We start from the raw sequence: 26,427 nt of genomic DNA, 5'->3' as shown, positions 1-26,427 counted from the left end.
AATGAATAACAGAGGGTGTAATGTACATCCTTGTCTCATACCAGATTTAACATTAAACCATCTTCCTGTACTTCCTTCAATTCCAACTGCTGACTTGCAACTCAAATAAAGACTAAGTATTGCTTGATATAATGAACCACCATATAACTGTAGCATTTGAATAGTTTCTCTCTTGGCACCTTGTCATATGCCTTTTCCAGATCTACAAAACTTAAATACAGATCTTTGTTATATTTTCATGATTTCTTAACTATCTGTCATAAAGTGAAAATCTGATCATAACAGCCTTTATTTGGCCTGAATCCAGCTTGTTCTTCACCAAGCTTTTCTTCCACAATCCTTCTCAACCGTTTCTCAAGTATACTTGCATATATCTTACCAGGAACACTCAACACTTAATGAAATGCCTCTGTAATTCTCACATTCTGTTTTATTTCCCTTTTTATATGTGAATACTATGAGAGCTCTACTCCAATCATCTGGAATTTATCCCTCTGTCCAGGCCTTCTGAACTATGTAGCGCGCAACCTCTATACAACTTTTATGCCTCCATACTTGGGCATTTCTGGTCGAATATCATCTACTCCTGCTTTCCACATTTCAGGCTTTTGATGACTTTTTCTACTTCAAGTATGGATATGTATTCCTGAGTGGTCTGTGTTTTTTTTACCACTGTGCTGTCATCACTGCTTATTTCATTTAGCAGTTTTTCAAAGTAATTACTCCATACTTCAAGGATATCTTTTTCTCCTGTTTTCATGTCACCTTTATCATCTGTAATTCCTTTTACAGCATCCTCCAGAATATCTTACCACCTTCTTGATATTTATTTTCTATGTTCTTGCCAAAGTCCTCCCATGACTTTTGTTTAGCCAGTTTTACACCATGTTTAGCTTTTTTAATCTGTCTCTATATTCTCTAAAAGCACAGGCTGACTTATTTGCCAGGAACTTTTGATATGCTTTCTTCTTTTCCTTCACTGTCTCTTTAACTTCCTATGTCTACCATGGAGTTCTGAGTTTTCTGTCCTTGCACACAACATCACCACATGCCTCTCTGGCTGAATCAATCAGTGTTTTCTTCATGGCTTGCCACCGAATCTTCAAGGTTTGGTTCCTGTTCTCAAATTCTTTCATTTTTTCTAAAATAATATTTCTGTATTTTATTCTACAGTTAACATCTGAGAGCTGCTCAACTTTTATTCTCTTTAAAACTTTCTTACATGTTCTTCTTTTCAATATGAAATTCAATTTTATTCTGCTTAAGACTAAATGGTGATGACTTCCAATTTCAAATCCTCTGTACACTCTGGTGTCCCGCACCAGGTGGAAAAACGTCATTATCGACAATAACATAGTCAATGAGACTTTTCTTATTCCTTGCCTCTTCTCTCCATGTGAATTTGTGCACATTTTTATGTTGGAACATTGTGTTAGTAATAACCAGTCCATGTCCTGAGCAGATATCCAAAGGTATTTGCATTATTATTAGCTTTGCTCTTTTCTCCAAATTTTCTCAAAATATTTTTGTATGTATCACAATCATTTCCTACTCTGCTATTTAGATCCCCAACAAGGACCAACTTTTCCTTTTTCATTGTGTCAGTTGCTTTTTCTAAAGCATCAAAAAATTCCCCCACTTCTACCTTAATAGAACCTTCTGTGGGACCATTGGCACAAATAAGTTTCATTGTCCAGTTCCCCATTCTCATATTTGCCCACATTACTCTACTTGTGACTGACTGCCATTCAAGAAGATTAGCCTCGTATTTTGTGTTGAATACTATGGCTACTCCTTCTTTTCCTTGATTGTCATTGCCTGAATATAACATTTTGTATTTATTGCTCAGAAAGATCTCACCAGTTTTTCTTTTTTGTTTGTCACTCGTATTATGTCGATCTGGTACTTATCCAATTCCTCAGCTAGCTCCATTTGTTTGCCATTCAGGCTTTTTATGTTGATAATACCGATCTTGAACTCTGATGATGTTGAATTGGGGTAAGTTTTAGGATTTGTTCCAGCAGCTGACTTTTCACTGTTTGCCCTGGTTCCCTGGCGAAAACAATGGGGGCCTTGTTTAACCGGGCAATGCCCCAGCCAGCATGAAATTCTGTCATGCTGTACCATCATTTGAAAATTTGGTTAAAGCCAATAAGAATACAATTTGGTCGACTAAATCCCAAATTGGCAGTCCATCCTCGTCCATTTAGTATCCAGGTAGATACCTAACAGGGTTCACCACAAGAAGGTGACGATTGGACATTAGGTCAGAAGCTCTCGTCAGTTCTCCGCATTCCTATGAAGGCTATGTGGAGGTCTTCTCTCAGTTATATAGTTTTGACCCTTAAGCACCCCCATTCATGATACTTGGACACAGAAATAAGAAAAAAGAAGATTGACTGTAAATGGAACACTGAAACATTAGAGACTTGATTTTCTTGTCACTATATCAACTTCGTATGATGTGCTTATAGCAGTATCTTCTTGACAGAGAATAAGAAGGTTGCTGAAATCAAACTACCTATTTAAGAAGCTTAATAGCTTTGATTGCAACCTTAAATGGTGCCCAATCTTACTGGTATAATGATCAGTACAGTCACTATTGTATGATGTGTAACACTGGTTAGTAACTGCACTCTAAAGAGAGAGTTATGATAATTACAAACATTAGTGGTTAATTCCTATTGAAGTTGGTGATATAATTAAGAAATGTTACTATAGCTGTTCAATCAGTGAAGGCCTGCTTATATATAATTATATTTTTAAAATTTTGCTACTTTCTTGCTGCATTGTTTCAATATATATATATATATATATATATATATATATATATTTTTTTTTTTTATTCCTTAGGCTCCAATCCAGCAATTAGCAGATAGAATTGCTGGCTATTTTGTACCTGCTGTTGTAGTAGTTTCAGTGCTAACATTACTAGGATGGGTAGCTGTAGGCTACCATTTTGTAGATTTGGTAAAAATGTATAATAAGCAACAAGTAAGTATGATATGTTTATATTTTCTGAATTAACTTTTATGTCATCATCATCATCATCATCAAATTCCTGCCATGTACCCTCAAGGGGTGTACAGGATATGACAGCACTACATGAAAAAATTACATCATTACTAACTTCCTATCTACAATTTTCCTCCAAATCAGTCTGTTACTTGTCAAGACTCCAACATTATCAGATCTTATATTTCTATCGTCTAAGGCACTTTGTACCGTATCAATCCACCTATATCTTGGTCTTCCTCTGGGTCGTTTTCCTGCCAACCTGGCAGAGAACACTTGTTTTGCTAATCTTTCCTCTCCCATTCTATTTAAGTGACCATACCATCTGAGATTAGCTCTGCTAACGCATTCCTGGATGCTGACAATGTCAAGTTCATTCCTAATATCCTCATTTTTAATATGATATTGCCATTGATGCCATCTGTTCACGCCTCTAATCTTTCTCAGGACTCTCATATCTGCGGTCTCTAGTCTTTGGTCAAGTGTTTTACTTCTGACCCAGCTCTCAGATCCATAAGTTAAAATTGGTTTGAACACAGTCTTGTATACAGCTAATTTAGTGTTCCGACTAATTTCTTTCTTATTCCATATGAATTTATTCAATTGACTTCCCACCATACCAGCTTTGCTGATTCTGTTGTCTATTTCTATATTTAGTTTACCATCTTCAGTAAAAATTGTGCCTAAGTAGCTGAAATGTTTTACTTGTTCCACAGGTTCTCCATTCACAACACAGTTGACATTTTCAATGATTCTGCCTATTTTCATTGTCTTTGTCTTTTTATTGCTGACCTTCATACCATATCTATTACAACAGCTATTCAATTTAGTCAGAGAATCTTGCAGACTTGTAGCGGATTTATTTAGAAGTATAACATCATCCGCATAAAGCAAAGAGCTGACATTAACATCTCCAATTTTGATATCAGGTTTAATACCACATTCCTTCATAATGTGATCCATATAGATAATGAATAACAGAGGGGATAATGTACATCCTTGTCTCACACCAGATTTAATATTAAACCATCTTCCTGTACTTCCTTCAATTCTAACTGCTGACTCACAACTCAAATAAAGACTAAGTATTGCTTGATATAATGCCCCATTGACACCATATAACTGCAGCGTATTGAATAGCTTCTCTCTTGGCACCTTGTCATATGCCTTTTCCAAATCGACAAAACTTAAATACAGATCTTTGTTATATTCCCATGCTTTCTCGACTATTTGTTGTAAAGTGAAGATCTGATCCTGACAGCCTCTATTTGGCCTGAATCCAGCTTGTTCTTCACCAAGCTTTTCTTCCACAATTCTTCTCAACCGTTTCTCAAGTATACTTGCATAGATCTTGCCAGGAACACTCAGTAGGGAAATACCTCTGTAATTCTCACATTCAGTTTTATTTCCCTTTTTATATATAGGTACTATGAGAGCTCTACTCCAATCATCGGGAATTCGTCCCTCTGTCCAGGCTTTCTGAACTATGCAGTGCAGCCACTGTAAGACTCTTATACCACCATACTTCAGCATTTCTGGTCGAATATCATCTACTCCTGCTGCCTTTCCACATTTCAAGCCTTTGATGGCTTTTTCTACTTCAAGTATGGATATGTATTCCTGACTGCATGCCTGGTCAGTGTTTTTTATCACTGTGCTGTCATCACTGCTTGTTTCATTTAGCAGTTTTTCAAAGTAATTACTCCATACTTCAAGGATATCTTTTTCTCCTGTTTTCATTTCACCTTTATCATCTCTAATTCCTTTTACAGCACTCTTTCCTCCATTCCTAAGCTTCTTCAACAACCTCCAGAATATTTTGCCACCTTCTTGATATTTATTTTCTATATTCTTGCCAAAGTCCTCCCATGACTTTTGTTTAGCTAGTTTTACACACTGTTTAGCTTTCTTACATTTGTCTCTGTATTCTGTAAGAGTAAAAGCTGACTTATTTGCCAGGAACTTTTGATATGCTTTCTTCTTTTCCTTCACTACCTCTTTAACTTCCTGTGTCCACCAGGGAGTTCTGATTTTTTTATCCTTGCACACAACCTCACCACATGCCTCTCTGGCAGAATCAATCAATGTTTCCTTCAGAGTTTGCCACTGAATCTCCAAAGTTTGATTCCTGTTCTCAAACTCTTTCATTTTCTTTTCAATAATATTTCTGTATTTTAGTCTACAGTTCACATCTGAGAGCTGCTCAACTTTTATTCGCTTTAAAACTTTCTTACATGTTATTCTTTTCAATATGAAATTCAATTTTATCCTGCTCAAGACTAAATAGTGATCACTTCCAATTTCAAATCCTCTGTACACTCTGGTGTCCTGCACCAGGGAGAAAACATCACTATCAACAATAACATAGTCAATGAGACTTTTCTTATTCCTAGCCTCTTCTCTCCATGTGAATTTGTGCACATTTTTATGTTGGAACATGGTGTTAGTAATAACCAGTCCATGTCCTGAGCAGAAATCCAACAGATATTTGCCATTATTATTAGCTTTGCTCTTTTCTCCAAATTTTCCCAAAATATTTTTGTATGTCTCACAATCATTTCCTACTCTACTATTTAGATCCCCAACAAGGACCAACTTTTCATTTTTCATTGTGTCAGTTGCTTTTTCTAAAGCCTCAAAAAATTCCTCCACTTCTACCTTAGTAGAACCTTCTGTGGGACCATAGGCACAAATAAGTCTCATTGTCCAGTTCCCCATTCTCATATTTGCCCACATTACTCTACTTGAGACTGACTGCCATTCAAGAAGATTAGCCTCGTATTTTGTGTTGAATACTATGGCTACTCCTTCTTTTCCTTGATTGTCATTGCCTGAATATAACATTTTGTATTTATTGCTCAGAAAGATCTCACCAGTTTTCATCTTTTTTGTTTCAGTCACCCCTATTATGTCGATCTGGTACTTATCTAATTCCTCAGCTAGCTCCATTTCTTTGCCATTCAGGCTTCTTACATTGATAGTACCGATCTTTAACTCTGGTGATGTTGAGTTGGAGTTTGTTTTCAGATTTGTTCCAGTAGCTGACTTTTCGCTGTTCACCCTGGTTCCCTGGCGAAAACAACGGGGGCCTTGTTTAACCGGGCGACGCCCCAGCCGGCATGAAATTTTGTCATGTTGTACCATCATTTTTTATTTTGGTTTAACCAATAAGAATACAATTTGGTCGGCTAAATCCCAAATTGCCAGCCCATCCTCGTTCGTTCAGTATCAAAGTAGATACCCAACAGGGTGCACCACGAGAAGGTGAGGATTGGACATTAGGTCAGAAGCCCTGGTCGGTTCTCCGCATTCCTTTAAAGGCTATGTGGAGGTCTCCTCTCAGTTATACAGCTTTGACCCTTAAGCACCCCTTAACTTTTATGTTGATATATAAAAGTCAATTACAGTTGATGTGTCAATTACAATATATTATGAAAACTTTGAAGGTTCCATCTATTGAATACACTATGCATGTTAAACTAAATGGCACCCACAAGCCATTTTAAATATGTTATATCACTGGAATGAAGTAGATGAAATATGAAATGCTTACTACAGCATAAATTAAAATGACTGAGCAGTGTGGTCATGATATATCATGGAAACATAAGCATTAACTAATTTTAACAAACTAGAACACAAAAATATAAAATAAATTGTCACAACATCAACAGATATAGCCCTTATGTTCATCTCATTTTTAATCTAATAACCTCTTTTGAAGCTTCCCCAGCCTTCTCTTCCTATTTTTTTTATTTTATTTTTTATTTTTTATATTTAAAATTTTAGTTCTTTTAAAATATCTTCATTCTTTTTTTGGTTTAATAATGTGTATTTTGCAGTTTGTTTGCATGAATCTCATTAGACTTATTTTTTATTTATTGCCAGGATTTTATTACCATATAATAATGTGGGTGCTACTAATGTACTGCTTATTTTTAAGTGTTTCTTTTGTACAAGATTAAGATTGAGAGTTTTATTTATCAGGCCTATAATCTGCAAGAATTTTGAAGTTTTTAATTTGATGTCTTTTCTCTTTCATATGATATTTCACATTCAAGATAATTAAACATATTTATCTCTTCTATGATTTTATTATTAACTATTTTATTTCTAACTGGAGGTCCATAAAATGCTATTGTTTTAGTTTTATCAATAGATATTTTCATTCCACGCTGTTCTATGATGTTTAAATTATATACTACTCTTTGTTAGTTATCTTTCTTATCTCATATTATTACCTAATCTTCTGCAAATAATAACATTTATTTTATTATCATGAGAAATTTGTATACCTGGGTTATTTAAGTGATCTACTGTATTATTATTTCATTATATATATATTAAAAAAGTGTTTGGGAATAGAGGATAACCTTGCAACCTTGGTTTATAGATTGTTTTTCAGATATATTTTCATTTATTTCTATTTCATTATTTTTCTATGTATTCAATATTGGTTGTAATAAAATATTAGGTGTACAGCAATCCCTCGATTAGTACGCCTAATGTGTTCTTTAAAACAGGTGCATTAATCAAAAATGCACTAATCGAATATAATAACCTATGGGAAAAAGTATAATTTGTTCCTCAAATTTCTTTTTTGAACCTTAATTTTTTTATAAAAAAATTAAGGTATGTCTCAGGGCCTAGTTAAAGGAAAACCAACCATGAAGCTGAAAGACAATAAAACATATTCAGAATATAAATTTTATTATTCTACTTCTTAACAAAGAATTGAGCTAACATAGTTTGGCAGGCATTTTGTTTCTTTTTTTCATACAACCGGCACCTATGGCACTATTGCCTCTTCTGCAAATTTTACTACGTCTCTCTTCATCAGGGTCAGCCTCTAAGCATTGCTGCTTAAAAACTTCAATTGTATGAAAAATATTTTCAAATTGTTTCTGTGAAATCTCTTTTGGCTGACTATCAGTGGTTAAATTTTCTTCATAATCTTTGGGATCTTCCTGCTGTGCATCTTAATTTAGCAGGTCGGAATAACAATTCTTCAGAATGAGATTTAATTAACTCTTGGACGTTATCATTGAAGGGGAGAAAGAAATGAAGGACGTAAGAATTGGTTGCCAACACACAAAATCATGTGCTTTATAGATAAAATTTCCCAACTGTTATACAAACAAAATAGTTACCACTTTAAAAACTACAACGATCATAAAAGAGAAGTTAATTTTCCAGTGTGTAATAATAAACAACTCATCCCAGAAGACAGATTGATTACCCTATTATTGGAATGGATTCTCCTTTTTGTGACATGCGCAGAAGTGTCGAAGGATCTCGAATCTGTGGGCATACTATAGCAGATGACATAAATTTTGTCGGTAAAAGTTTGGAACATAGTGTATATGGAAGTAGTGTAGTATGCCATTAAAAATAACTTTGTAAAATTTTTTAAATTAGTAACTAAATTATTTCACTCTGGTGAGTGATTTTTTGAAATAGCCATAAAAATGTATAGATAGAAAATTTTTAAATTCTGTAACATTTATTTTTAAGATGTATATAGGCACACTAATGGAATTTGGGTATAGAAAAAAAATGACCCACTAATAGAAAACGCACTAATCCGGGGCTCATTAATCGAGGGATCACTGTATTTATTCTTTGTAATATATCAAACAATATATGTCTTTTTATTTGATGAAATGCTTTTTTCATAATCTAAAAACAGAAGGTGTTTCTAAATTAAATCGTCTTTTTACTATAACTAGTTTTAAACATAATTCCATCCATATTTTTAATTTTTCATTAATTTTTCTACTACATATTTTATAGTATGTATTCAATAAACTATATTCTTCTGTAATTATCAGTTTTTCTTTTATTCCCCCCCCCTTTTTTTTTTTTTTTTGTAGGTCAGTTTTACTATACTTGTATTCTGTTCTATTCTATTCTATTGGTATTTGTCCACTTGTATGTATTTTATTATCTGATGAAATTTTTTTCCAACAAATTTACACAATTCGGAGTTTATCCCATCTTCTCCTGCTGGTTTACCATTTTTTTATTTTATTTTACTTAGGTTTTCCTGTAATCCTTTTATTGTTGTTATATCATCTAGATCATTTTTGCATTCATGTGCTTTAGTAGTTTATAGGCATTGGATCTTGTTTTATATAAATTATTTTCTATGTGAAAATAATTTATATATTTTCACATAGAAAATAATTGGGAAAATTTCTACAAAATTTTCCCAACCTTTTCTGTCTTCTTGTTTTTTTACTACTTACCCATCTTTTAAAGGCTAGCTTTTTATTTTCATTTATAGTTTTGATTTCACTGTCCCATATATGTATATGGATCCAAATCATTATATCAGCTTTTACATGTATTTGTTTATCCACTCCACTATATATGTGATATAATATGAGCAAGAATTGCAATTTCTATGTTTTCCACATTTAGTATTTTATCTAATTCCTCTCCTTTATGTGCTATGCTTCTAATGTTCCATGTGGAATATTTCATCACATCTTTCTTTTTCTAAGGTTTCTTAATCTTTTCCAGTTTATATTTTAGCATGTTTTCCTTCCTGTTTAGAATTTCTTTGAGACTTGAAAGCAATGATAATAGGTATTCCAGTGGTAGTATGCTGCCACCTTAGGTCAACTAGGCTATAAAGATTGTATGGTGTTTTGGAAAACAATTTACAACTACTTACCCTTGAATTGCTCTAGTAGCATGGGGGGGGGAGTAGAAGGTCAGTCTACAGGGTACATAAAATAAAATGAACCCCTGGGTACATAAAATATGATATTGAAATATTGAAAACTTACCAAAGAAATATTCAGTTTTATAGTCTAAAACTAAGTGTGTGTGTGCGTGTGTGTGTGTGTGTGTGTTGTGTCTCAGTCCTTATGCATAATTTGTACATGCCAGCAGAGATATGACAAAAGAGAACAATCTACATTTTATTTTTTATTTAGTTTTTGTCCCTTAAACAAAACAAGAAAAATGATCTTAAGAATTTCTTATTCTAAATACCATTTCTTGTTAGAAGTGCCTAAAAAAATACAGATACCTTTGTGATCACCTTTAATGTATTAGGCTCAATGATCTGTCATAGCCCAGTAACTTGCCTTCAAATGGACCTAGTTAATGCTCTGACAGGGAAACTAATCATATTTACATTCTCTATATAAAAACCTGTTAATTGGATGTATTTTCTGTCCAGTTTATTTGTTTTCTGTGAAAAACCTGAGTTTTTCGGAAGTAAAACATAAATATGATTAAATAACAACTAACAGGCCAGTTAATCACTTGTACATAGTCTGCTATGTCTATTAATTGTGTGCAGTTTTGGGCTAGTTTATATTTTCTGTGATATATATAAAACTCAGTTTTTCAGGAGACAAAACACACTGTCACCTCTTTGTGAGACCAGCTAACTCATCTTCAAATGAAAAACCCTTATGAAGGTTCTTGGCATCCTAGAAAGACATAGATGTTTGCATCCTGGTCATTCAAATACTCAGGTCTTTATTAACAAATGGCAATGATGTCCTTTGTTTGGAAAGACTTGAGTGTGAATGTTTTAATTCTTAATGAAAAACAAAAAGAGAATTAATAGAACACATATAGTGAAATGTGCGAAAGAGGTAGAATTAATTCAGACAGAGGTAGAATTTTCCTTGAGTAAAATATACAAACCAAGTGTTTTAAACAGATGCTTTATTATTATTTATTTATTAATGATACTGTTGAAGTTTCTTCAGAAGTGATTATCGTAGTAATTTGTAACTCCAGTATGTAATTGTTCTGTTGCACTTATTTTGATATTTCAACGGTTTCTAAAATTAAGCATAACTGATAAGCAACATTTATACTGCTGTATTTATTAGTTAGTTGCTGAATGTTTATTAAGGCATTTATTATTGTAGCTGATTTTTTATTTATCAATTAAATAAAAGTTTCAAAAGCAGTCTCAGATAATGAAATTTATGGAGAAAAGCAAATGGTTTCATCCTTGTTGGATATCAAACCCATCTCATAAGTTATCTTTCTTTATACAGTAGTCACTTACACAGATTCATTTAAGCTGGTTAACAATGCATTAAGAACCAAGCTTTTTATCCCTTCAGTATCAGATTTAATATTTCTTTGCTTAATATATGTTACATTTTGCTTAAAATATGCTACATTTAGATTTTTAAATCATAGGGATGATGGTATATAACTCTGCATTATAGTGCATTCAACATTGTCTGTCTTTACATCTTTGAATTGTAATTGCTGATTTGCAACTGAGTATATGCTATGCAAATCTTTGTACAAAATTGTACTTGCACCATATAAATTGTGCTTTCCCTTGTGTCATAAGTCATAATCCTTTTTTGAGATCAATAACACTTAGAGATCAGAATGCATTTAGACTTACTAGTTAAAACTCATGTTGACCATTTAATGGAATGAAAATAGGACAAGGAATTCATTAATCAACAGTTTAATGCATCCAGTATTTTTTTTTTCTGTTACTGGACCTCCAGCTGATGCCTATAGAGGGTGCTCTTCCTAGACTCAGTTACATTGCTGTTGTTTGTATACATGTGCATTACAATGTTTATTGCACAATCAAAGATTTCCTTGTGCTGTTTTAATTATATTTCCATTTTCCATAAAGTAAAAAATCTTTAGTTATGACAGTTCCTGTTTGACCTTAGCTTGTTTTCCCATCAATGTTTTTTTTCCCCTCAAATATGCCTGCATAAATCTTAAAGCATTCTGTAAGGAAATTCTTCTGTAATTATTATGATTATTATTTTACACTTCCAGGGAGTCCAAGATATCGAGGGAGGGCACACCTACTCTACAACTCTCTGTTTCCACCACTCTCATTTACCCACATCCACCAATCTCATCCTCTACACCAACTCCATCTACTGTCCACCACCACTACTAGTACTTTCACAGACAATCACAAACATCTATGCTCACAGCGGGATTCAAACCTGCAGCCTTTTGGCTGGACAGCGGATATGCTAACCACTCGGCCAACCAAACTGGCTATTCTCATATTCAAGTTTATTTCCTTTTTTTAGTTAGTATAATGAAAGCTCTATTCCTATCATAACTTGCTTGGTCTGAAGACATTTGTATATGTATACTTGTGAATGTCTTTAGGTGGAAGGTTATTTCCATACTTGATATGAGACCTCTAACCTGCTCTCTATCGGTGGCCTAAAGAGACTTGGTAAAAAAAAAGTACCTTGTTTGGTTTCCAGGTTATTTCCAGATACTAATTTGCTATAGGTTTACATTTTGTGGGTGGCATTCACATTAAAAATAAATAAATAAAAATACAACATTTGACGTTTTGAACAAATTATGTATCCACTGTATGACTATATGTAAGCATTTCAGATCCAATATTATCTACTCCTGCTGTCTTTCCACATTTCTGGTTTCTAGTGGCTTTTTTTTTTTTTTTTTTTTTAACCTCTTGTACTGAAATAAACTCATAATTGTATTTCTGTCAGATACTTTCTGTTGCTGGCTACTTCATTTAATATTTCTGTCCTTATGGGCAACTTCATGTGTTGCTTGTTTAGCTGGTCTGGTTGGCTGAGTGTTTTGCGTATCCGCTCTCCTGCCAAAAGGCTGCAGGTTCAAATTCCGCCATGGGCATAAATGTTTGTGATTGTCTGTGAAAATATTAGTGGCGGTGGTGGGCAGTAGATGGTGTTGGTGTAGTTGGTGGAGACAGAGAGTTGTAGAGTAGGTGCCCTCCCTTGATGAGCCTTTAGACTCCCTGGAGGTATCCGATAATAATAATAATTGTTTAGTGAAGTTAATCAAGATTTTCTTTAGGTTTTGCCATTAAGTTTCTAATTATTTTTTTTTTCCAAAAATATTTCTATTTGAATTGAATTTCACATCTGATCTACTTTGATCTTTTACTCATTTGTGTTCTACTTAAACTAGACAGTGATTACTTTCATTTTTAAGTTTCCTGTACACATTTGTATTCTGGACAATCTGAAGATATCACAATAGCAATAATATGATTAAGATTTTTTTTTTTTTGTATCATATCCAAATCTCAAGGTGAATGCATGCACATATTTTTAGTTGAAAGATGGCTGTCATGTTAGTAATGATTAGTTTAGTTGAAACATGGCATTAATAATCATTAGTTTGTCATGAGCAGAAATGTGCTTATAATTAGTCTTACCCTGTCTTTCTCTAATTTTCAAAGAAAATATTTCTGTCAGTTTCAGATTCACATATTGTTTATGCTTCACATACACAAGAACCATTTTTTCCTTGTCAGCTGTCCTTTATAATAATTTAAACAATTCTACTACCCATTCTATTGATACCTTTAGTGGGATCATAGTTGAAAATAAGCTGCATTTTCCAGTTTCCATTTCTCACTTTGGAAATCTGTCCACATCACTCCACTTAAAACTGATTTCCTTTCAACTTTTTTTTTCTTTTTTCATAATTAATGTTGAATACTATAGCTTCTCCTTCCTTTCTTTCATTCTACTGCTATTTGAATTAATTTTTCTTATACTTATTATTTAAAAGAATCTGACTTATTTTTATCTCTTTCATCTTAGTAATGCTACTAATATTGTAGTATTCCTGCAATTCATCAGCTAGTATGACAATATTTCTATATATCAGCTGTATATAGAAATGTATTCTGTTTTGAATTGTCACTTGTTTGTCAGTTATTCACTTTCAATAAAGATGAAGATTAGATATTGAGTGAGAATTAATATTTGGTTCAACATATTCTTATATACTTTGTGGAAATCTCCTTCCAGTTACCTAGTTTTGACCCTTAAGTAATCCTACAGATAAACAGTGAATAATATTTTGGCATTACTTTTATAATATAAAATAGCTGGTTGTAATTCAATTAATTTCAGACAAATTATGGAGACTACAACTGTGTTAGAAATAATTATTTTAATTTCCCGACGTTTCGACCTTCATAATAAGGCCATCTGGACCTCTAGTGAAAAAAATAAATAAAAATAAAATAAAATGACTACATCAAAGCTATATTTTGTTTATGACAACATCAGAGAATTTCTTTTTTTTTTTTCCCCACATAGTTTTATTACAGCAAAAGTGATGTTCCTCATTTAATATGAGAATTGTTATATTAGATTTAAGATACTGGATTACCTATAGTCCTATTTATAATTAACTCTTAGGGAGAAAGGTAATGTGGGTAGAATATGTGCCTTCCATATTCTTGGGATTTTTAGACCACATCATTGTTAAGATTAGGGTGGTCGATAAGAATTTCACAGGCCTCCTTAAATTTACATTCATACCACCTTTTGGTGTGATGTAAACAACAGATGCTTTTCCAATCAATTCTGTGTAAAGTATTCAGGGCATGATCAGAAAGGCCAGCTTTACCATAATTATTAAATTTAATGTGCTGTTTATGTTCCTTTTTTCTCCATTTACCAATAGGAATTGTGCATCCTGTTTCCCCTATATAGGGCAAATTACAGGTGCAATGAATACAGTATACTTCAGGGTTGGCCAGTGGAGGAAGTGGATCCTTGAATGAGTTGAGTAAGTTTTTTAATTTTGCAGGAGGTTTAAAGGTGACTTTAAGGTTGTATTTCTAGCATTCTGTTTATCTTATCTGATATCCCTTTAACGTATAAAATGATTAGTTTTATCATATTCTAGTTTATTTTTATTTTTAAGTGAGGTCTTGTAAAGAATTTTGTTGCATGAATTTTGGCTGTAGCCATTTTTTAGGAAGGTATTGCTGCAAAATTTTAATTCATCTTTAAGTGCTTGTTCATTGGAACAAATCTTCACCTAGTTTTTGTGTTGGGTGGTGGTAGAAGTTAATGTGTATATATTGGCCAGTATGTGTAGGTTTCTGGTAAACAGTGAAGGATGGTATGTGACAAGTGTATCTAGAAAAGGAAGTCTGTTCTGCTTTCCAATCTCAACTGTGAATTGTATGCGTTTGTGTTGTTTGTTTAGGTGGCTGAGGAAAGTGTCTAATGTCTGGTGGCCATGGGACTAGATAGCAAAAACATTGTCAAAGTATCTAAGCCAGACTTTGGGTTTTCTTCTTCTTCTTCTTCTTCTCTCTTCCATCATCTATGTGGATGATGATGATGATGAGGCCAGATGAACTCTTTCAACTTCTGTCTGTCCCTGGAGAGTCGGAACAATTCTGTCCAGTTTGGTGTTGCTTGTGTGATTTGGTTTTCAGGTCTTCTTTTATTTTGTCTATCCATCTAGTTCTGAGCCGCCCTTTGGATCTTTTACCTTCCATTGTTGTATACAGGGCTTTAGTTGGTAATCTTTCTGGTCACATGGCCAAAACATTGCAGTCTTCTTTCTTGGATTTTGTCTTTTATTGCTATTTCTTGTTTTAGTTGTTTCCTTATGTCTTTGTTTCTTAATCTATCCAACAGAGATAATACAAGTAATCTTCTTAGCCAGACCATTTCAGTAGTTAATAATTTGTAATATTCTGTTTTCTGTATTCAGTATTCTGTTTATCTTTGGGTTTTAGAGGAGAGGAATCTAGAATTCCCTCCCAATATCACAGTGCACTTTACACATGTACTACATTCTGGCTATTTTGTGTGGCAAAACACTTTCTATCTACTGTTGGATCCTACTTTCTGCTCTGTTGTATATTCTAGTTGTTGACTGACTTCACATTCAAACACAGAGAAAGTTTAATTTTAACTGCACCACTCTATGTTCTAATTTGCATAAGTAACGTTGTGAAATCAACCATCAGTTAGCACCATATAGTTATCAACTTAATTCAGGCCGAAATTCTCTTTATTATTTATAGGGTTTCCGCTAAGATTTGAACTATTTTAATGAGCGGTGCAATGAAAGAAATCAGACAAACACACAAGCTTCAACTCAAATAAAAATATTTAATGCTTTAACACATAAATTTACATTAAAACAAGGATTTCTAGTAGGGATAATACAATTAAGAATGAATAAGTTCTCATTAAGACATTAGTAATTTACTCAGCTGAGTATATCAATTACGATTAGAATTTATGCATACATATTCCACTCTTCTTATTATCAAGATTCCAAACACAATTTCACTCTAAACAAAGCTATCATTCAATACACTTTAAATATTGATTCAGTTTAACTATTCAGAACAATCACAAAGTACAAGTCATCAGACATTCATTCAGCAACTTTAAAGTTTATCAATCTAACACAATAGTTCTCAGAAAGTTCAGTCTCAATTTTACGTTGCGTTCTCACGTAACAGGCTTCACTATATCACACATTCAAATATGAACTATTAATCCAGAGATACTTCACATATTACATTTACAAGGAAATGTTTCACTACATCACACATTCAATCTTGACTGTTAATTTCAGCAATATGAACTATATCATGTTCTCCAGAAACAAGCTTCGCTACTTCACACGAGGCATAGAAAAGATATCCTTACCAGTATAAACAGTATAGCTTCCTCATTATCGAGAATCCTAGAAACACTCCTTGGCCCTTGAATACTTTCACTTTGAGAACACACAAATATTATAGAATCCTGGGTTTCAGTAACTGATTAGTTAACTTGGGAGAACTTATCTTCTTGCTCATAATCACCTAACTTTCAATATTTCTTACTCATTCTTACTATCCTTTCGTCCAATGCTATCCTTCTGCAAGGTGACAGGAATTCATAAAATAATAAGAGCTCGAAGAAAGATAGGTCAAAATACAGAGCAGTTCCCAGTCCTTCCTACTCTGTTCAACCCCAGGTTATTTCTCCCCTTTTCTCTTTCTACCCTGTTCTTCTTTTTCATGTACCGTGACATCCTACTCTCCTTTCCCGCCAAAATCTGGTTCTAACTGGTTTTGTTGATACCGAACTGGCTTCTTGTATACTGTACAGTAACTCGCACTAAAGCACGCGCTGGCTAAAAATAACATAATTTCTCACAACAACCAATCAAGTCTTATTTTAAAGAATTTCTTGGATATATTACATTTTACTAATAACATAAAAAGATTACACATTTTACAAATTTTATTTCTGTATCAGTAACATTAATCTCATAATAATAAGCGACATTAAATAGATAGTTTTTACAACTGTACTTCATATAAAAATAATAAATGAACAAATAAATATTAATAAACATAACTTGAAAGAAATCATATAAATAGCATACTATTAACAAGAAATTATTAGTCTGATATGCAAATTTGGCTTAGGGAATGGCAGATTATGTTGGACTCTGAATGAAGTATTAATAATTTCCAATTCTCCTCATTCAGACCAACACTACAAAAAGAAGGCACAGCTCACCATTATCCTCCCCAATTGCTAACTTTTATATGGAATATTTTGAGCAATGTGCTCTAGATTCCTCTCCTTTAAAACTCAAAGTCTGGCTTAGATACGTTGATGATGTTTTTGCTATCTGGTCCCGTGGCCACCAGACATTAGACACTTTCCTAGACACTCCGGCCACCTAAACAAACAACACAAATGCATAAAATTCACAAGAGATTAGAAAGCAGAACACACTTCCTTTTCCAGATACACTTGTCACACGACTTCCTTCTGGCAGTCTTTCCTTCACTGTTTACCAGAAACCTACACATACTGGCCAATACACATAAACTTCTACCACCACCCAACACAAAAATTAGGTGTCATTAACACTAAAAAACAGGGCTTTGAAGATTTGCTCCAATGAACAAGCATTTAAAAATAAATTAAAAGTTTTCAGCAGTACCTTCCTAAAAAAATGACTACAGCCAAAATTCTATCAACAAAATTCTTTACAAGATCTCACTTAAATGTGTGACATCTTGTAAATAATTTCTGATCATGCCCTGAATACTTTACATAGAATTGACTGGAAAAGCATCTGTTGTTTACATCACACCAAAACTTGGTATGAACTTAAATTTAAGGAGGCCTGTGAAATTCTTATCGACCACCCTAATCTTAACAATGATGATGATGGTCTAAAAATCCCAAGAATATGGAAGGCACATATTCTACCCACATAACCTTTTTCCCTAAGAATTAATTATAAATAGGACTATAGATAATCCAGTATCTTAAATCTAATATAACAGTTCTCATGTTAAATTAGACATCACTTTTGCAGTAATAAAACTATTTGAAAAAAAAAAAAAGGAAATTCTCTGATGTTGTCATAAACAGTTGTCATAAATTAAATAACTACATAAACATAATGTAGTTATTTAATTTAATTAAATGAATTTTTATTTATTTTTTACACTAGAGGTCAGGCCAGTAGAATAACCATTGATCAAATCATTGTCTCTTTAGCATACTGTGTGAAATGTAATATAGCTTCTCTCTGTATATATATATATGTGTGTGTGTGTGTGTGTGTGTGTGCTTACTCCAGATAACCTTAATATGAAGGTTGAAATGTTGGGAAATTAAAATAATTATTTCTGACACAGTTGTAGTCTTCATAATTTGTCTGAAATGAATGCTGATCACCGTGTAACACTAAAGGAAAGGATTCTCATAATTCACAGAGAATGGTTTGCAATGCAAGTTTTAAATCTTGTAATGAATATGCAGGAAAGCATTTTTATAAAAAGCTTTCCTGGAGTTTTTAATGATATAAATTAAAAATTAAATAATTTAATTATAATAATAGTTTTATGTCTAGTCTTGAATACAAGCAAAATTTTATATAGATTTTAATCATATAAATTACTTTCTTTCTAGACTTCAGATATGGGACACTCAGAAATGGTTTTTCAGTTTGCCTTCCAATGTGCCTTGACAGTTTTGTCTATTGCTTGCCCTTGTTCACTTGGTCTGGCAACCCCTACAGCAGTAATGGTAGGAACGGGTGTAGGAGCATTGAATGGTATTCTTATAAAGGGAGCTGAACCATTAGAAACTGCTCACAAGGTTAATATTTATCTTTCTTTGCATGGATGCATGTGTGTGTATCTTTCAGGAACTAACTCTCATGTTACTATCAAATTCAGTTAAACAAATATTTTATATTTCAGCATTCTTATATTATTACAGTGGTAATGCCACAAATATTTTGTTGTCTTTCTGTCAGTATAAAACTATGTATCTAGCTGAAAACTTTGATCTCTCCTATATTTTGGAAGACATACAGCTCCATTCATCAGAGAGACATACAAGAAACTGAAGATGTGAAGAAATAAACAACATACCAAATAAAATAGTAACTGACATATGTATAGCAATTTTTAAGAATACTCCACATTTTAAATTTATATCTGTAGGCTTTGCTAGCTTGGATGTTGTCTCATTCTTCGGTTAGGGTTGAGAAAAAACATAATTTCCTGAGCTCATTAATGTTGAGGAAATGATGAGCAGCATCTCTCTATAGACTTTAGATATGTTTCTTGATAGGCTACACAATTGTTCCTTCACAGATTGAAGATCTCATCAGGTTCATCCAAAATTTCGAAGTTAAAGACTTACTAGTGACACTTCACTAATTATACCATCTCCCTTCTGCATTGCCTCATTAAAAGGATTCCACAGGCCAGTTAGACAAGAAGCTGTATGGAAACTTATCTTTTGCCATATTATCAGGTTTTTGTTTCTCCAAGAAACATACTTCTGCAGATATAAAAACTTTCACAAATAGACATTCATCTCTTTCTTATTGGAGCTTTGGAAGATTTAGCAGGCTGGAATAAAAGTTCTTATTCTTGCCCATCAATTTCAGTCATTCTGTAATATCCAAAGGGATGTAGAAGGGAGAATCTTGACAGAGTGAAAATACTGTGGATGTGTAATGAGCATAAATGTTTATGCTCATCCATTGGAACAGTTGAATGAAAATTCTTCTTGGAATTGCAGCTATGTTTATATGGTGTGCAAAGAAAGGACTATCACCCAAATCTGTATGGATGGGGAAGACATGTCCACCACTGAAGACATCCTTTCAAAAAAGCTATGAAAACTGTTTGAAGATATTAATACTATGAGAAATTATAACTCTTGGAAGATTAATGACTTTCCTGTTCATATCCAATACAGCTTTCACCAGCAGGCTTCATAACTTCTTTTTGAGAAAAATAATGGAGGTTGCACTACAGGATTTTTTGTATCTCTTGTTCCTTTTATAATCAGTCAAAATCAATATAGCAAGTGATTGTCCATGATATGCTTTACTAGTCATGTTAACTTACTCAAGTATACCCAGCATCTCCCAGTAGGCACCAGCTGTGAGATGGGGCTTCCCCCCCCATAATTATATTAATATTAGACACCTCCAGGGAGTCCAAAGACTCATCGAGGGAGGGCACCTACAGAGTTGCTCTACAACTCTGTCTCCACCACTGACCGCAACTACACCAGCACCATCTACTGCTGACCACCACTAGTATTTCCAAAGACAATCGCAAACATCCATGCCCATGCCGGGATTCGAACCAGCAGCTTTTTGGTTGGAGAGCGGATACGCTAATCTATATATAATATAATATAATGTATACTATATATATATATGTGTAGAAAGTATTTTACCTTGGGTATAATAAATGTTAAAATAGCTTGGTATCTTTAACACACACACACACACACACACACACATATATATATATATATATATATATATATACACAGGGTAGTTCAAAATTCCACATACAAACTTTGAGGGGAGGTAGAGAACATCAAAATCAACTATATTCACATAGGAAAGCATGACCAGAAATGCCACCCGAAAGTGATAGGTGGTGCTGGTTGTCAGCACTCCAGGTGAGCAATTGGGGGCTTCCTCATTCAAGCTTTCGATGTCATACTAAAAACATGCGTCAGTTTTATGAACTGAGATGGTAGACATGCAGCTCATTTACCATATTATGTATCCAACTACTATTGAACTGTTCAGTTACGCCTAATAAAGTTTTTTACACTACTTACTGCCTTGTGTTATTTCTGTATCTTTGTGTCCCTGTTGTACCTTCTGGTAGCATTTCCAGTCATGCTTTCCTAAGTGAATATGGTTGATTTTGATGTTCTCTACCTCCCCTCAAAGTTCATCATCATCATCAAATTCCTGCCATGTACACTCAAGGGGTGTACAGGATATGACAGTACTACATGAAAAAATTACATCATTACTAACTTCCTATCTACAATTTCCCTCCAAATCAGTCTGCTATTACTTGTCAAGACTCCAACATTATCAGATCTTATATTTCTATCGTCTAAGGCACTTTGTACCGTATCAATCCACCTATATCTTGGTCTTCCTCTGGGTCGTTTTCCTGCCAACCTGGCAGAGAACACTTGTTTTGCTAATCTTTCCTCTCCCATTCTACTTAAGTGACCATACCATCTGAGATTAGCTCTGCTAACGCATTCCTGGATGCTGACAATGTCAAGTTCTTTCCTAATATCCTCATTTTTAATATGATATTGCCATTGATGCCATCTGTTCACGCCTCTAATCTTTCTCAGGACTCTCATATCTGCGGTCTCTAGTCTTTGGTCAAGTGTTTTACTTCTGACCCAGCTCTCAGATCCATAAGTTAAAACTGGTTTGAACACAGTCTTGTATACAGCTAATTTAGTGTTCCGACTAATTTCTTTCTTATTCCATATGAATTTATTCAATTGACTTCCCACGATACCAGCTTTGCTGATTCTGTTGTCTATTTCTATATTTAGTTTACCATCTTCAGTAAAAATTGTGCCCAAGTAGCTGAAATGTTTTACTTGTTCCACAGGTTCTCCATTCACAACACAGTTGACATTTTCAATGATTCTGCCTATTTTCATTGTCATTGTCTTTTTATTGCTGACCTTCATACCATATCTATTACAACAGCTATTCAATTTAGTCAGAGAATCTTGCAGATTTGTAGCGGATTTATTTAGAAGTATAACATCATCCGCATAAAGCAAAGAGCTGACATTAACATCTCCAATTTTGATATCATTCCCCTCAAAGTTTGTACGTGGAATTCTGAACCACCCTGTGTGTGTGTGTGTGTGTGTGTGTGTGTGTGTGTGTGTGTGTGTGTGTGTGTGTGTGTGTGTGTGTGTGTGTGTGTGTGTGTGTGTGATGACTTGTAGTGTTGACTCGGAATTGGGATAGGTTCATGCTTTTTATATACTGATTGAGATCCGAGAATTAGAATAAATAATGAAATTTATTAAAATACACAATGTTTCATATTGGGGTGGTCGACTTCTTCAGGCGTGATAGAACATGCAAAGCCAATAAAAAACACTGTAAAGAAACATTGAATCACCATAAAACCATAAATTATAAAATCGACTATAAACAACAGTTATTTTGAACTGGAGCTACAGTCCGTGTTAAAGTTCTATTGCTAGAAACCTGTGCGCGTATGATTTCACAAGTGCCCAATATCTGACAACAGAGCTAAAAGAGTCAGGCAAATTATAGCTGAGGTTACTGTTTAAATGAAGATGGTCCATGACAATCTCTTTAGACTCGATTATGCAGCGTTCTACCTCATCATGGCATATGTGGAAGTTTGAAGTTGTTGTCTAGTTTAGCTCATGTTGGTGGCCTTCATTATTTGTGTTAACCGAAAACAGGACATGGCTTGAGAGGGCACTAGCTCTAGTTCTTTTGTAAGCGATGTCTCTTTGGTGTTCCTTGAGATGTAGGAGGATGGACTTTTCCGTTTGGCCATAGTATGGTTTCCCGCAGTCACATGTGATTTTGTACACACCTGGGAATTGTAGATGGTTGTGAGCTTGTTTGTGATTGCTTAAACTTGATCTTAGTTTGGGAAGAGTAGAGAAGCACATTTTTATGTTAAACTTTCTTAAAATTCTACTCAGTTTCTTGGAGAGCGTGCTGATGTATGGCAAGGAGATATAGTCTTTGGGCTCATCCTGTATTTCTACGTTGTCATTTTGTTGGCCGTCAACCTGCGTTACTACGTTGTTTTGTTGACTTTGGTATAGTTGTTTATTGATACTTTTTGAAGGTTCTTTTAAGGCTCATTTTTTAGTTACTCTTCATCTGAGAGTACAGATCTAGCACGATGCACTAGAGTTGAGGGTGGTTATATATATATATATATATATATATATATATATATTTATATATATATTTATATACAGACAGCATACTGGGAAGATGATTATGAACAAGGTGGTTTCCCATTGCCTTCCTTGCTGTAGTATATTTTATGACTGTGTGTTCACGGGACCAGTTTGCCTGTTTTGAGGGATGAAAAACCCAAGTTACTGGTGGGGGGGGGGGGCACCTCCGTATGAGACTGGTTAACTCATCTTTAGTCAAAAGTTCCTTACATCGCTGATGGAAATCAAACCCAGGTCTTTCCGACCAAAGGACTTCATCTATACTGATTGAGCTATGGAGGCTCCTGGCCCACATCAGGAATAGCATAATTTGGTCCAACTTAAGCATCTAGTTACATAAATTTACATTTAAAAAGTTAAAAAGGTGTATGTGCATATGACAAAAGACAAGTTTAAAGAAATATTTCATTTATTGAGAAGCAGTATTACTGACTTATAGATAAACAGTTGGCTTTAAATAAAGTAAAATATTTGCCAGTATTCTATTAAATTAAAAAAAAAAAAGATAATTTAATACGTATTAAACACATATGCAGTTCTTAGCAGTTAATGACATTCTAGGAATTTTGTGCATGTAGCTTGTTGCGTTTTGGGAGAGCAAATTCTTCTCGGTGCCAGTCCCAAGCCCGAATAAATGGGGAGGGTTGGCGTCAGGAAGGGCATCCAGCCATAAAAAAAACCATGCCAAAACCAAGGATGAAATGTTGAATAACAGAGAAAGGACCACGGCTAGGGTGTACCCCGTAAGCGACGCTCAGTTCTGTCGCCCAAGGACTGTGAGAAGTGGGCTAGGGCTACTGAACCAAGGATGGGTTTGGCTAAAGAAGCGAGTCCAACAGAAAGAGAGTGTGTGTAAAGTAAGAATCGGGTCACTGAATATGGGTATGATGAATGAGAAGAGTAGGGAGATAGTGGACATGATGAGAAGAAGGATGCTGAAGATCTTGTGTGTGCAGGAGACAAGGTGGAAGGGCAATAAAGCAAAGAAGCTGGCAGAGGGATATAAACTGTTTTATAGTGGTGTGAATGAGAAGTGAAGAAACGGAGTTGGAATTATCATCGATAAGGAGCTGAAGGGTGGAGTCTGCGAGGTGTGGCGGAAGAAGGATCGGATTATAAGCGTTAAGCTTGCGATGGGAGGAAGTGTGGCTACTATAGTGTGTGGCTACGCCCCACAAGTAGGTTGTGATGAGGAGGAGAAAGAGACATTCTGGAGAGAACTTGACCAAGTAGTAATGGGAATCCCTGATGGTGAGAGAGTGATTGTCGGAGCAGATCTGAATGGGCATGTAGGAAGGCGACGAAGCGGTGAAGAAAGGGTACATGGGGGGTTGGAGTAGTGGTGAAAGAAATGAAGAAGGTAAAAGAATCATAGAATATGCTGTGGCCTTCGATCTGGCTATAGCTAACACATGGTTCAAGAAGCGAGTTGGGCATCTGATAACCTATAAGAGCGAGGATAGAATGAGTCAGATTGACTATATTATGTGCCGTAGGAAACATCTGAAGGAGGTGAAAAACTGTAAAGTGATTAATGGAGAAAGTGTAGCGGCACAGCACAGGTTGGTTGTAGATTGGGATATAAAAGGGGAAAAGAAGAATAGACGGAAGTGGCGAATACAGAGGAGAATAAAGTGGTGAAATTGGAAGAGGAAGGCCCAAGGAATAAGTTTAAAGAAACGGTATTGAAAGAAATGAAGTTACCACAGGATATGGAAGAATGGTGGGACGTTAATAGTTGGAATATTAGAAAAATTGGAGAAGAGGTGCTTGGTATAACATCAGGAAAGGGACCGCCTGAGGATAAGGAGGCATGATGGTGGAATGAGGAGGTGCAGTTGGAGATCAAGGAAAAGAAAGAGGCAAAGAAAAAATGGGACATGACTGGAACTAGAGCCGACAAGGAGGCATATAGATTAGCAAAGAAAAATGCAAAGAGAGCTGTGGCAAGGGCAAAAGCGAGGGCAGTTGATGAGGTTTATGAAGAACTGGAGAGAAACGGTGGTGAAGCTCAGTTGTTGAGAATAGCGAAAGCCAGAGATAAGGCCTCGAAAGATATAACATCAGTCAAGCAGATAAAGGATGCCTCAGGAGTAGTATTACAAGATGATACAAGGAACTAGGCCGAGGTGGTTCGGACATGTAGAGAGGAAGGGTGAGGAGTATGTTGATAAACGAGTGGAGTATATGGAGTTGGAGGGAAGGAGGAAAAGAGGCAGGCCCAAGCTCAGGTGGAGGGATAAGGTGACAGAGGATCTTAGGGAGAAAGGATGGAGTCTGAAGGATGCCCTGGACCGGAGAACTTGGAAGAGGAAGGTTAAAGATCGGTGCGCCAACCCTGTTTAACATGGGATAAGGCATAGTGAAAGAAGAAGCTTGTTGCATTTTGTGATTGACTACAGTTGAACAAAATAACAAGATCTATATTTGTGGTACATTAATGAGAGCAGCCGTAGCCATGTGTTCATTCTTCTGATTGAATGAGTCATGCAGTGATTGTGTAATTTTTCTAACACACTGTAAAAATAATCATATTAAAAATTCTGAATATTTTTACGTATTAATTATGCTTGTTAGTTTTTGTTTTCATACACGCAGTGTCTGTACTTGTGATGTGCTCGTTATGAAAATATTATATTAGAAGTAACATGTAAAGAAGTAAAAAAAAAAAAATTGATATACTTACTAAACTGATTATTTGTGTTACTTATAAGAAAGTTTGTTGTATTTTAAAATGTTGAATTTTGTGTTTGTGAAAGACTTTCTTTTAGCGCTGATGGATACAGCGAGTCAGCCATTTTATTGCAGTGCGTAGTTTCTGACTTTTGTGAAGTGCGCATGCTCCCGGAGAGAACTTGATGTGTGATTGACAGCTGACAAGGAAAGCATTGCGTATCCAAGTTACAGTTGTAAACAAGAGAGCGTTCGGAAAGTTTTTAGAAAACTGGCCGAGGAATATTCAAGTTGGAAGGAACTTGATTTTTTGTGTGCGGCAGTCAAAAGAATTTTCATAATGTATTCCGAAAAGGGAATAGTGAAAATAATAGGTTTCAAGCAGGAATAAGTAATGAATAAAAGGGAAGTCTTGAAACTATAAGTTTTATATAAATTGGTCGGTAAATATTCAAGTTAGAAGAAACTTGATATTTGTTTTTATGTGTGGCAGTCGGAAGATATTTTATAGTGTATTCCGAGAAAAAGGAATAGTGGAAATAATATGTTTCAAGGAGAAATAAGTAATGAATAAAAGGAAATCTTGAAACTGTAAGTTTTTATGGTGAAATAAGTTAAGACTGTCAATTTAGTATTGTGAATGAAAGGAGAA

General features: G+C 34.6%; 1 protein-coding gene across 3 annotated transcripts in view; it reads left to right on the top strand.

Moving 5' to 3' along the window:
- Positions 1–26,427, top strand: part of ATP7 (copper-transporting ATPase 1) — a 185,973-nt gene that overhangs the window by 93,412 nt on the left and 66,134 nt on the right. For all 3 annotated transcript variants that reach the window (XM_090403124.1, XM_090403125.1, XM_090403126.1), the window contains 2 exons: positions 2,854–2,994; positions 18,747–18,935. In XM_090403124.1, coding sequence (XP_090259250.1) covers positions 2,854–2,994; positions 18,747–18,935 — 330 coding nt within the window. The remainder of the gene's footprint in view (positions 1–2,853; positions 2,995–18,746; positions 18,936–26,427) is intronic.

The sequence above is a fragment of the Typopeltis vanoorti genome, chromosome 13 (genome assembly GCF_054136105.1).
Source record: "Typopeltis vanoorti isolate ZY-2024b chromosome 13, IOZ_Tvanoo_1.0, whole genome shotgun sequence".
In the NCBI taxonomy this organism is placed as follows: domain Eukaryota; kingdom Metazoa; phylum Arthropoda; class Arachnida; order Uropygi; family Thelyphonidae; genus Typopeltis; species Typopeltis vanoorti.
The sequence above is the reverse complement of the archived record's forward strand: the minus strand, read 5'-3'. Positions and strand labels throughout refer to the sequence as shown.